Source organism: Callorhinchus milii, unplaced genomic scaffold, assembly GCF_018977255.1.
Source record: "Callorhinchus milii isolate IMCB2004 unplaced genomic scaffold, IMCB_Cmil_1.0 Scaffold3, whole genome shotgun sequence".
Classification (NCBI taxonomy): domain Eukaryota; kingdom Metazoa; phylum Chordata; class Chondrichthyes; order Chimaeriformes; family Callorhinchidae; genus Callorhinchus; species Callorhinchus milii.
The window spans coordinates 58266392-58278820 of NW_024704744.1; the positions used below are offsets into that span (position 1 = coordinate 58266392).

At 40.4% G+C, this 12429-nt stretch overlaps 1 protein-coding gene across 1 annotated transcript in view; it reads left to right on the forward strand.

Moving 5' to 3' along the window:
• lyst (lysosomal trafficking regulator) overlaps positions 1–12429 on the forward strand; it is a 93930-nt gene that overhangs the window by 40618 nt on the left and 40883 nt on the right. The window contains exons 16-22 of the mRNA XM_042333115.1: positions 170–415; positions 1474–1647; positions 2719–2871; positions 4084–4221; positions 5460–5658; positions 7108–7239; positions 9659–10352. Of these exons, the coding sequence (XP_042189049.1) occupies positions 170–415; positions 1474–1647; positions 2719–2871; positions 4084–4221; positions 5460–5658; positions 7108–7239; positions 9659–10352 (1736 nt within the window). The remainder of the gene's footprint in view (positions 1–169; positions 416–1473; positions 1648–2718; positions 2872–4083; positions 4222–5459; positions 5659–7107; positions 7240–9658; positions 10353–12429) is intronic.

Below are 12429 nucleotides of genomic sequence, written 5' to 3' on the forward strand. Positions count from 1 at the left end.
CCTTTTCCTTCTGTCAAATTATAACTAAGTACATTGAAGTATTATTGAATTATCCTTTTTACCTTAGAATTATTCTAAAGTTACAATTTATACCTAATATTTCAGTGTATACATGACTGCAAAACTATATACAATGGTTTCAGGTAAATAACAGTGTATTTTCTTGCAGGAGAGTCTTGCCATTGTTTACAATCCAAGATGTCCTGCTCAGTACACTATCTATGAGCCAGTAATTCGACTCAAAGTTCAAACTAAAACTGTATCATCGCAGAGACCATTCAGCTTGAAAGATGTGCTGAGTAATGTGCTGGAGCCACAGCAACTGAAGACCTTGAAGGCTTCAGAGCACCAAGAACTTCAGCGGATCTTGCATGAAATTGGGGGAACTGGTACATTTATCTTCCTATTTGCCAGAGTAAGGAAATTAACTTTCACTCTGCAATATCATACCAATTCAGTTTTGAAAAAGTGAAATTAGTCTCCAATCTTTAGTAATTTTAGAGGCTTTTTGAGATCTGAAAAAGCAACGAAATGTAGAAATAACTATGTGTCAATCTAGTTTTTTTTAAAAAAGCTATAACAGTCTCCAATCTTCAGGAAAAATTAAAGACTTTCAGGGAGCTGAAAAGGGAAACCAGATGTGCACATAGAAACAAGTTGAATATAGCAAAAATAACTTACCTTCAGTGCATTCTTGGCCACTTTAGTAATCTGTTTTTAGCAAAGATAGATTTAAGCATGGGTAATATATGCAGAGTGTATTAGAATTTAATATTTGGTTGTTTGATGATACTATTTTTTCACTTATGTATTTTCAATACAGTACATGTGACACTTCTCATTCTCCCTGTGTCCGAGCTAACAATCCTCCAGATAAAAAACTGGTTATTTTCTTAATGGCTATTGGACAGGGCTGAGTCAAATTTGCTGCTGCATTCATCTACAAATACAAAGTCACTGAACTTTTCTGTAAATCCTGTGAAGAACTCTTGAGACGTTCTATCAGTGTGATCAAGTGTTAGTTACATCAGAATGCAACGATTGTTATTATAGGAGCATACAAATTCATGGTGCTGAAAAAGACCATTGGGTACATCTCGCACCAATTTTTTAAATATAAATGTACAATAAGTACTGTGTAAAATACTTCAATCTGAACTACTTAATCACATTTCTCTCATACAATATAGTCTCTATTTCTGACATTTTTCCATTTTTAAAATATTTTTTAATCATGTTAAGCATATTATGGCGTTTTGTTTCAGTTAACTATATTCTTAAGGATCTTGAATAATTTAGTAATATCTCCCCTGTACCTAATCTTTAACATGAATATTTCCAGCTTTGATATCCTCACTTCGAATCAGCTAGCTAGTTCCAGTTATAAATTCAGTTGCGCTTTGCTGTACTCCCTCCAATATACTCTGTTTGGAAGATTATAAATAAACCATTTTGCATTTTTATTTTCTTTAGGCTGTTGAGGTTAGTGACTGTGAGAAGACTCAAGCTCTAGCACTGCAGATCGTACTTACTTTAGCTAAGTACAGTCAACAGAGGATTCAAGAAATGGAGAGTTGTCATGGCTATGCTATGATTCATCAAGTGCTAATCAAACCAAAATGTATTGTAGGCTTCCACGTGTTAAAGGTATGAAGCATTCTCTGTTTGCTTAAATGCAGGGCAACCCTGTTATAGTATAGCCATCTCAAACACACAGGTTAAAATGGAGTGTGAAAAAATGACTGACTTCTGGGTAAGCCACTGACATCCTTTCCTGCACACTATGTTATGCACCAATGTGATCATTTCCTTCACAAAGTGATGTCAACAGCAATGTGTAGGTAATTACGTTAGTGATGCTTCCTGTATATAACACAGGAAGTGATGACCTGAAATTCACCCATATATTAATGCGGGAAGGCAGTCATCTCTAGCCAGAAGTGTATTGTGCTTCCAGTAACAGGTCCATATGGCACTCATTTAAAAATGAACCTGTGCTCTTGCAAAATACTGGACAACAAAGTTGCCCTGAATACGTCCTCATGATTATTCAATATAATTTTGTTTAAAATAGCTATTTTAAATGTAGTCTGGATGATATGACTTCGTCATTGGAGCCGGTAAGTGTGCATGTGGTGACGAGTCAAGGCTACGTTTCCTGATTTCAGTGCATCTTACCCGTTGGAGCATGCCCACTTACCAGCAAGCATTGAATCGCAGGAAATGGAAGTTCTTTTGCGCATCAGGCAATGGTTCAAGACTATGTTTCCTGCGATTCATTGCAGCTGGCCGGTAAGTGCACATGGTTGTGGAGTCCTGTAGCTCAGTGGTTAGAGCACTCGCTTTGCAAGTGAGAGACCTGAGTTCAATTCCAGTCAGGGCGAAACCTTGGGCAAGTTTCCTTACTCCACACGCCTAATAATAATCCCTCCAAAAAAACAAAATAATAATAAATTGGTCATTTTCAATCTACGACTGTTTGTGGGACATTGCTGTGCGCAATTGGCTGCCGCGTTCGCCCACAAATATACAGTCAATTCACTTTACAGTGTGTTCTGTGAAGCGCTTTGGGACGTCCTCCCGACGTGAAAAGCGCTATATCAAATGCAAGGATTATTATTATTATTATTATTATTATGGGTTGACAGCTGAACTCAACTTATCTATTTACTTGTTTATCTACTTTGAAGTGAATGTTTTTTAATTCTACATTTTTAGACTCTACTTGATGGATGTTGCAGTGCTCCAGTCCTTAAATTTAATGAACACAAAGATCAATTTGAAATTGACATGGAATCCCATGCTGTGGTCCAGGACGTGATGCTTCTGTCAGAATTACTGTTGGATTGGAAGATCTGGGCTAATGCACAGGTTTGCCTAAAATTTGTGCCTGTGTATTTGTAACTTTTGAAGCATAGCTTCAATCTATATGGTATGCCAATTAGAAATTGAGTGTGCTCCCTTATCTAGTTCAGCATGTTGCTCAGTTCCCATCACGATGGTGAGGGAGGCTCCGATCGTCTGTCCTGACAGTGAACCACGAAATGCTGTCCTCACGACTCATGGACTCTTTAGCACACACTCTTACACCCTCTCACTCCCCTCGCATGCTATTCCCTTTCTCACACTCTCAATTTCTCTCTCTCATTCAATCACCCTCTCTCCCCCCCATCTCTAACCGTCTTCTCCCCATCTCTCCTCTTCTTATCCCCCCACCCCCATTCCTCTTTCTCCCACCCAATCAGCCGCGTGGGTCTCTATCTGTAGCTGCAGGAGCCGACGGTTGGTAAAGGTGCGGTGGTAAGAGCCGCGCTTGACATCCTGACAGACTGCAGCAATGACTGGTATTATTTTCACTCTCCGCACTGCGTCCACCCAACCGCCAGCTCCTGCCACTGCCCTGGAAGGAGGGGAAGTTAAAATGCTGGAAATTGTCTCGGGCCAGATAAAATCACCCATCGGGCCGAATGTGGCCCGCAGACCACCAGTTGGACCACGCTGATCTCGTTTATTCGTAATTTCGTTCTTTAAAGGGAAGGAAAGTCTAGGATCAGTAGTTTCTGATCAAAATTCTCCCTGAACTATATTAAAAAAATGTCTAAAATTATATTATGTTTAAGAAGGTATCCTTGCTTTTACACATCCATGGACCAGTCTTCTCACCTTCTAGGTTTGCACGTAATGGCATAGGTGCTAACTTGATTGCCAACATCCAATTTAGCAGGCTTAGGCATTCTTGGGGCTAATGCAGATCTATATGAACCAAGGAAAGTGCAGTACTAACAAAACACAAAATACTGCAGGTGCTGGTAATCTGAAACAAAAACAGAGTGAGCTGGGAAAACTCAGCAGCTATGGAGAAAGGAAAGTGAGTCAACGTTTCGGTTCCACGACCCTTCATCAGAACAGTGCAGTACTAACTCTGGACCAGAACTTAGGCTGGTCCAAAGTCCACTTCCATTTGAACTAATTAATGTATTTTAGTCATAATGTGAAGAGTTGGCGGCATTGTGTGTATCAATACATTACAGTGAGAATTTTCTAAGTTTATCAAGACCAAAAATGTGTTTATTTTTTTACCAGCGTGGTGTCTGGGAGACTTTAATGGCAGCTCTTGAAGTGCTCATTCGAGTCGATCATCCAGAGCAGATGTTTAATATCAGACAGCTTCTGAAGGCTCAAGTGGTTTATCGATTCCTTTTGACTTGTCAAGTTCTTCAGGTATAAACTATTTCATTAGATTTAAGTGAAACATTTGTAACTTATACAGATTTATCCTAACAAGTGCTGTGTTTTATAGGAATTAAATCTTGGAGCTGGGTGACTTCTGATCTTGAAACTATTACATACTGATTGAATGAATCTCTTCTGACTTTTAAGGGTCAATATTCAGTGATTTTGGTATTTGAATCTGGTGCCTATTGAAGTTAAGCTGCCCACAACAGCAAAATGACAGCTTAATTCATGCTTAAGAATAGTTGAATGAAAAAGGTTGTCAACTGCAATTTGAAGACAGTAAAGAAGGAGCAAGGCAAAGAGATACAGGCAAGGAGTTCCAAAGTTTGAGGGTGTAGTGGGTGAAAGCAAGGCTACTGATGGTGGAGCGGACGAGGGATCTACAGAAAGCCAGAGCTGGCTGAAGTATTCAAAAAATAGAATACTTGTAAAGATAGATTGTTTGGTAAATTGAGATTTTAGAGGACATGAAGAAGAGAGAAATTGGATCACTATAGACTTAATAGGAGATCAGTAGTAACTGGCCAAATAGCCTATTACAGTTCCTTTGTTTCTTTCCCACAGTAACATCCCCTCTCCTTAGCCAACATCAAGATTCATCAAGAAAATAAATTCAGTTATTACAGTTTTTTATTCAAGCAATTAAACAATGTAGATACCATATGAAGTGTACCTTGATCTAGTTTGTTAATCGCAAGATATTAGCATATTGTAAATGGGATCTCATCAACCACAGAGAGGATTCAGGTGATGATGTACAATAACACCACATTCTTGCATATTTATAACTTTATATCTTATTGATATGATAGTAACGGTGTACAGAGATACTTGGTCTATATGTAAGTATTGTACAGCTTCATAGACTTGCATTTTGTGAATTAGAAGTATGTCAAATTCAATTAATGTCAGGTGGGCCTTCTGCCACTCTGCCCCCACCCTCTGGAACTCCAACCCGCAGTCCTTTCGCCTTACCTCCCCTTGCCTCCTTCAATACCCATCTCAAGACCCTCGCCTTTGACCGTGCTTTCAATCACTCTGCTTCGCCCCCCTGCCCTCCACCCTCCCCAATCCCGACCCCCACCCTCAGGTCCGAAATCTGTTTGTCCAGCGCAATGGGACGTCCTCATGACGTAAAAGGTTCTATGCAAATGTAATTTTGCTGTTGCTGTTATAATATATTTGGGTTCTTGTACCTCTCTTTCCCCATCCCTCATTCTCAGGAACATCGAGATGAAAGCCTAACTTCTATTCCTCGGGAGGTATGTCGATCATTTGTGAAGATCATTCAGGAAGTCCTTGGATCTCCACCAGATCTGGAGTTGCTGCAACTGATTTGCAACTTTCTGTTGGCAGTGCATCCTCCCACTAACACTTATGTTTGTCATACTCCACAAGGGTTTTATTTTTCTCTTCATATAGGTGAGTAGAATGCACAATTCCTTTCCCCCCCACCCCCAACCGCTATGACCCTCATCCATCACACCCAGGCTTAACATTGCTAATTCCCCAGCTTTTCTTACGCAGGCTGCAAACTATCCAAAGCTCCTGCACCAGGCTCTGAGAGCTTATCACTCTATCAATGCTCAGCTCCATTGGTTCTCTATCGCCCAATGGATCAATTTCAGTATCCTCATTCTCACCTTCAAATCCCTCCATGGTTTTGCTGCACTCTTTCTCCACCTCCATCTCCACAAACCCAGCCACTGCCTTCGCTCAGCTTCATCTTCCCCGCCCTACATGCCCTACCATCAATCGGTGTGTTTTCACCTTATTGGCCTCTGTTCACTTGAACTTCATCCTTTGGGGAGACTGCACATTGCATTCTAACACGGGAATTGCTAAGTGTAGGTGGTATGCATGGAATTCTGGTTTGGATAATTTTAAGCATGGTGATGGATTTACATATATATGAGACACTAGCTGACCTAAAAAAGTGTAAAGAATTTATATAACATACCATGAAATAATTCTCCTGCCCCAAATTCAAGCAGCAATGTTGCTGGGAAATTGAATGTTATGTTGAAAGTAGAGTCAAAGTCCATTTTTTGTTTAATCCTATTTAGAAGGGAGGCAAATAGGTCCCAGTTGGGGCTGAGCTGGCTGGGCAACAGAATAATGAGTTAATTCTCTTTGGAGGTGTACTTTAATGAGTAGGTTGTTCCTACCTGGACAAACAGCAAGAAGCTTGCGAAACGGTGCTCAATAATAATAATATTTCTTGCATTTGATGTAGCACTTTTCACGTTTTCAAGACATCTCAAAGCGCTTCACAGAATGTACTGTAATGTGAATTGAATGTATATGTTTGGGCGAAACCTGGCAGCCAATTGTGCACAGCAGGGTCCCACAAACAGTTATGGATTGAAGTGACCAAATTATTATTGGGTTTTTTTCTTGAGGGATTATTTTTCATAAATAATCACATAATTGGAGATGTATAGTACATATTAATGGACAGTGTCTAAATGCAAATGGACAAATCAGCATCCATTTCAAAGTTAACTGACAAAACTTGCTAGGACCTTGGCAAGCTATATGGATAATGTTACCTGTACCCCAATTCACACTGTTGGGTATGTATGCCCTGGCTCTCGTGAACCTGCACCTATTACATTTTAGAATTGGTTGAGCAGAATGTATCCCTCTAAGAAAAGAGAGCACATTCCATTCCAGATGTGGGAAAATTTGTATGTGGAACTCAGTCTGCTTTGGATTCTTCTAAGTTTGGTGATGGGTTTCCTCATGTGTCAGACATTTGACTGACCAAATAAAAGTTCTACGATGAATGCACAAAATTACAATCAGATATTTGTAAATCACTGAAGTGAAGTGCAATACAATTTCTAATAAAATTATTTTTGCTTTCAGATGGTAAAATCCTCCAAGAAAAAGTCAAATCAATCACACACATGAGATATTCCAACAGTGGTGGAAAGTCTACTAGAAGTCTTAGCTTTTCATCTATATCTCCATCTGCTTTTGACGCTTTGCCAACTGATGGTAGGAAAATTTTCAGATTAAGTCAGAGCATTGGATATGTTACTAAGTAGTTATGGAATGAATTTGATTTATGTGAATTCCCCACTCTAGGGCTCCAAAAACTGCCCAGCAATACTATGGATTTAATAGATTGCAGGTTCATGTCCATAATTCCTCACAACAACAAACTATATCTGTATAGTGCTTTTCATGTTGGGAGGGTGTCCCAAGGTGCTGGCCAATCAAGGATTTGGACCTGAGCAGGGGGTTGGGATCAGGAGGGGTGGAGGGCAGGGAGGGTTGGGGTAGGATGGTGACTGAAGAAGCGGTTGAAGAGGAAGGTCTTGAGTTAGGCCTTGAAGGAGGCAAGGGAGGGAGCAAGGCGAAGTGATTAAAGGATGAAGTTCCGAAGGGTTCGACACAAAGAAGGTTCCCATCTCTGGTATGCAACTCCTACTCCAGAAATATTAATAGGAGTCCTGTAGATCAGTGGTTAGAACACTCGCCTCGCAAGTGAGAGACCTGGGTTCAATTCCCGGTAAGGACGAAATGTTGGGCAAGTTTCATTACTCCACGCGCCTCTGTTTACCTAGCAGTAAGTAGGAACCCGGTTGTTAGTCGTTTGGCAGATCACTTTTCCAGGGATAATAATCCCTCAAAACGAAATAATAATTTGGTCACTTCAATCCACGACTGTTTGGGGACACTGTTGTGTGCAATTGGCTGCCTCTTTCGCCCACATATATACTGTCAATTCACTTTACAGTATATTTTTTGAAGCACTTTGAGACGTCTAGAAGACGTGAAAAACGCTATATCAACAACAACTTGGATTTATATAGCGCCCTCCACGCCAGACGGCGTCTCAGAGCGCTTCACAGTAACAGATCCCGGGGCCGAAAAAGCGCGGTCGAAAAGAAAGGTCTTCAGCAGGGACCTGAACATAGGAAGAGAGGGGGGNAGGCGAAGGGAGCGAATAAGGGAATTCCAGAGCCTCGGGGCATGGTGGCTGAAGGCACGGCCGCCGATGGTGGAGCGGAGGACTCGGGGGACGAGGAGGAGGCCAGACCCGGAGGAACGAAGGTAACTGGTACTGTTTTGAGGGAAGAGGAGGTCAGAGAGGTAGGGGATGCAGAGGAGTGAGGATCTTGAAGTCAATCATCTCTGGGACAGGCAGCCAGTGCAGTTGGGCAAGGACTGGGGTGATCGGGGAGTGGAGTTTGGTGCGGATGAGGATGCCGGCGGCAGAGTTTTGAAAGATCTGGGTTTTGTGAATGGTAGTGGATGGGAGGCCAGCAAGGAGGGCGTTAGAATAGTCCAATGCAAGGATTATTTATTATTATATTTCTGCAAGTTCCTTTTGCATCACTCTGGAAAATACCATGTGACCTGTTTGAAACAGCAATAGGGGTAGAAATAGTTGTGAGCATTAAACAATTTACTTTAATATATTTTACGTGGACCTTGATCAGCAGACTTTGAATTTGAAAATGAGAGTAACTGAAATAATTTTGAAATGTTAAAGGTCTTTACAAATCCCTATTGCAGTATCTATAATAATAATAATCCTTGCATTTGATATAGCGCTTTTCATGTCTTCTCGACGTCTCAAAGCACTTCACAGAATATACTGTAAAGTGAATTGACCATATATTTGTGGGCGAAACGCGGCAGTCAATTGCGCACAACAGTGTTTCACAAACAGTCATGGATTGAAAATGACCAATTTATTATTGTTTTGTTTTGGAGGGATTATTATTAGGCGTGTGGAGTAAGGAAACTTGCCCAAGGTTTTGCCCTGCCTGGAATTGAACCCAGGTGTCTCGCTTGCAAGGCGAGTGCTCTAACCACTGAGATACAGGACTCCACAATCTTTAATGTTTCTTCAATTGAAGTATAATGGAAATGCATGGTGCAGTGATCATGGGTCACTCTCTAACCGCTGTAAACACATAGATTTGTCTTGTGCTGCTGAATCTTATGGCAGTATTTTCCATTAACAATCTTGTAATAAGCTATCCTTTTAAAAGTCTTTGGCAGCACTATGGATCCCTCATTATGGTACTATTTTAATGTTTTTATATTATACATACTTTGTTTTAAAAAGCGATACCTGGAAGGAATTGAAGACTGGTTCAGTTTTGGAAGGAACATAGTTTCATGTAATTTAATGAAGGAATTAAGAATGAAGATCAGTAGAAAGAATCAAATTTTAAAAAGCAAAACTGCTGGTGAGAATCTCACCTTGATTATTTTACACATTTAGTCTCATCTTGATTATTTTACACATTTAGTTGTGGAGTTAAATAATATAGTACCAATGACATCCGACAGACATTTTGATAGCATTATGGATTCTTCTTGCCTTGAGATATCCAAACTCTGTAAAGCTATTGAGGACCTTTCTCTGACTATTGGTCCCCTGCATTTTGTTTCCTAGAAGACAAAGCACAAGATAATACGTTACACAGTCCACAGGCGAGGCACGAACAACACTCCAAAAGTCTGCCATCCACCCCTTCTACCTCACCACAAATACAAAACCAAAAATTAACCCCAAGAAGAGAACACAGCTTTGATGACTTAAGAGAAGTCTCTGAGTGTGAGTCTGACTCTCGCAATCAAGGGAATCCTCCCAAAATGGACAGCATAGAAACCTCGAAAAGGATGCAAGAGGAGCTATACCTTAGCAGCTGTGAGTCAGCAAAAACCGTGTGCGATTCAGAAAAGGCAACTTCTGCACAAGATGATGCAGTTTGTCCTGTAGGAGAATGCTTGATACCTGCAGTGGAGTCGGTTAACCAAGCAAATATTGTCTCCAATCAAGGTGGTGAACCTGCTTCAGATGATGGCAACAGCATTTTATCTTGTTTGGAATTGGAGTTGAAACAAGAAGGAATGGGAGATGAAGCAATAAATCGCCCAGATAGCCTTAAAGGGCTTCAGACATTCCAAAGGAGTCATAGTAATTTTACTAGTTTGGGATTAGCATTTCCTTCCCAAAATGGATCTCTAGTTATGGCGCGTTGGCCAAATATTTCTGAGAATAATTTGATTCCTGAAGAATGGGAGAGTTTTGGTGTTTCACCAATTTATGAACGACCTTACAATCAAACTGATAATGCTGCAGAAAGGTAAGAATAGAATTTGCCTTTTTTCATGGGAGTGTGCATGCAGTTTGCAATAATTTGGGACTTCTTGTCACCTGCAAAATTTACTATACCCATACTTTGCTATTTAGAAAACAATGGAATTTCCAAGGTGACATGTTGGGCAAAGGAATGACTCTGGCGTTCTTGGTAGTCGAATTCCAGAGCCAGGCAATTCCACAAAACGTAAGGGCACTACGTATGACAGTCCAGCCAGCCTAGCTTTTCGGCAGGGTTTGGAGGGCTCTTCCCACTCAGCTCCCGTTAACTCTGCATAACGGGTAGGATGGTCCTAGCTGGACAAGCAATGCCAGACCAGTAACTGGCGGCAGGGAGTCATCCAACCTAGCTCCTGTTAGCCTGCAAGTCAAAGCTCTAATGAGTAGAGTGGTCATAGCTGGACATGCAGCGGGAAACTTGCCAGACAGCAATATCAGTGGTAAGCTATGCTGTTTTAGCTATTAGACTCCAGCAGTATGCCAATGCACACTCTGGGTCCCCAAGCCTTGGCTCTTGCCAATTTGTGGCAAGAGCCAGGGAGAGAGTATGCATTCTATTCTAATAAATATCTAGCGAACTTCCATATATAGATGGGATGCATGGAGCCATGTTTGGTTTGGATATTCTAAGTAATGAGTCTGCATGTATCAGATACTTGGGTTGACCAAATATAATCATACATTGGGATTTAATTTCTTAAATGGAAATTACAGCATTCAAAATATGGATTCAGATAGAATGATTTGACAATTTCTGCAGTTAGTGATTTCCAATGGTATTTTGTTTGACTTGGCCTTGTGCATTGACACTACACACTTGTTTAGCTCCACTCACTACTTGAGATGCCTGGGTAGAAATTATATATGTCATATATACATATATTATCAGTTTAATGGTTACTATTAAACTACCCAAATAGCTTAAAATGGTAGTAAAATAAGGAAGTAAAGAAATTGGGGAATTAAATTACTTTCTACCTGCTGCAATAGAGAAACGCGAGGATAATGAGAGATTTAATATATGGATCTCTATTACATTTCATGGAATATAAAAGGCAACTGATGGGAGTATTCACATTCTATCTCTTTACGATAAAGATAACATTAATAATTCACTTGTGGCAATTTTTCTCCCACAAGGCTTATGAAGCTGCTCCTGATGAGTGAAATATCTACCTTTTCACTGTCGAGTTATACATATTTGGTGAATACATTTGGTTTGAGGATTATTTCATTTAAATCTTTCATAGATAAGTTTGCTTCATTTTAAGGAATTATTACAGCTTATGTGGGTGCTTCAATATTATCGTTATATTGTGAAGTGCCTATTTTTATTTATGTTTGATGAGTTGCCATAATGAAAGTTATTTCAGCGGGGATGAAGAATTACATTTCTATTTTACCAGACAATTACAGCTGCTTTCACAGTAGAATCACAGAACGTCTCCAAGAAGAAAATAGATGATGTTCTTGCTATTTTATTTACACTCCAGCAGCTGTAATGGTATGTTTGTTGCATATCTGCTTTAGCAAGAGCAGTGCAGTATAAACAAATCAACACAGTTGCCTCCAGAGGTGCTGACTTTCCTGTCCCAAGGTAGATATATAAAAAAGCAACCTTGCGTGGAGTGCATGTTGCTATGATTTTCTGATTAATGGCAATCTGATGGTTAAGCCATTTTGTTGCCAGGAATGCATAGCTGGAAAGACCCAAAAACTAATTTTGATTCTTGACAGTGCATGCAGATTGCATATTGGTCCTCCCACCCCCAGATGTGTTATTGTGCCTGCAAATTAAATGGGTTGAATTCATAGCACCAAAACCTAAAGGGATGCATGGCTGCATCTGATGTATTTTCCAACAAATAATTCTCTGCCATTTCCGGCACCTCCAGTATGATCCAACCACCAAACATATCTTTCCCTCCCCTCTCAGCATTCTGAAGGGACCGGAAATGTTCCATCCATGAATCCCTGGTTCAATCTTCCATCTCTGTCAACAGTTGTTGTCCTCCCCCAGCACCTTCCCTTACCAGCGCAGGAGATGCAATACCTGGCCTTTC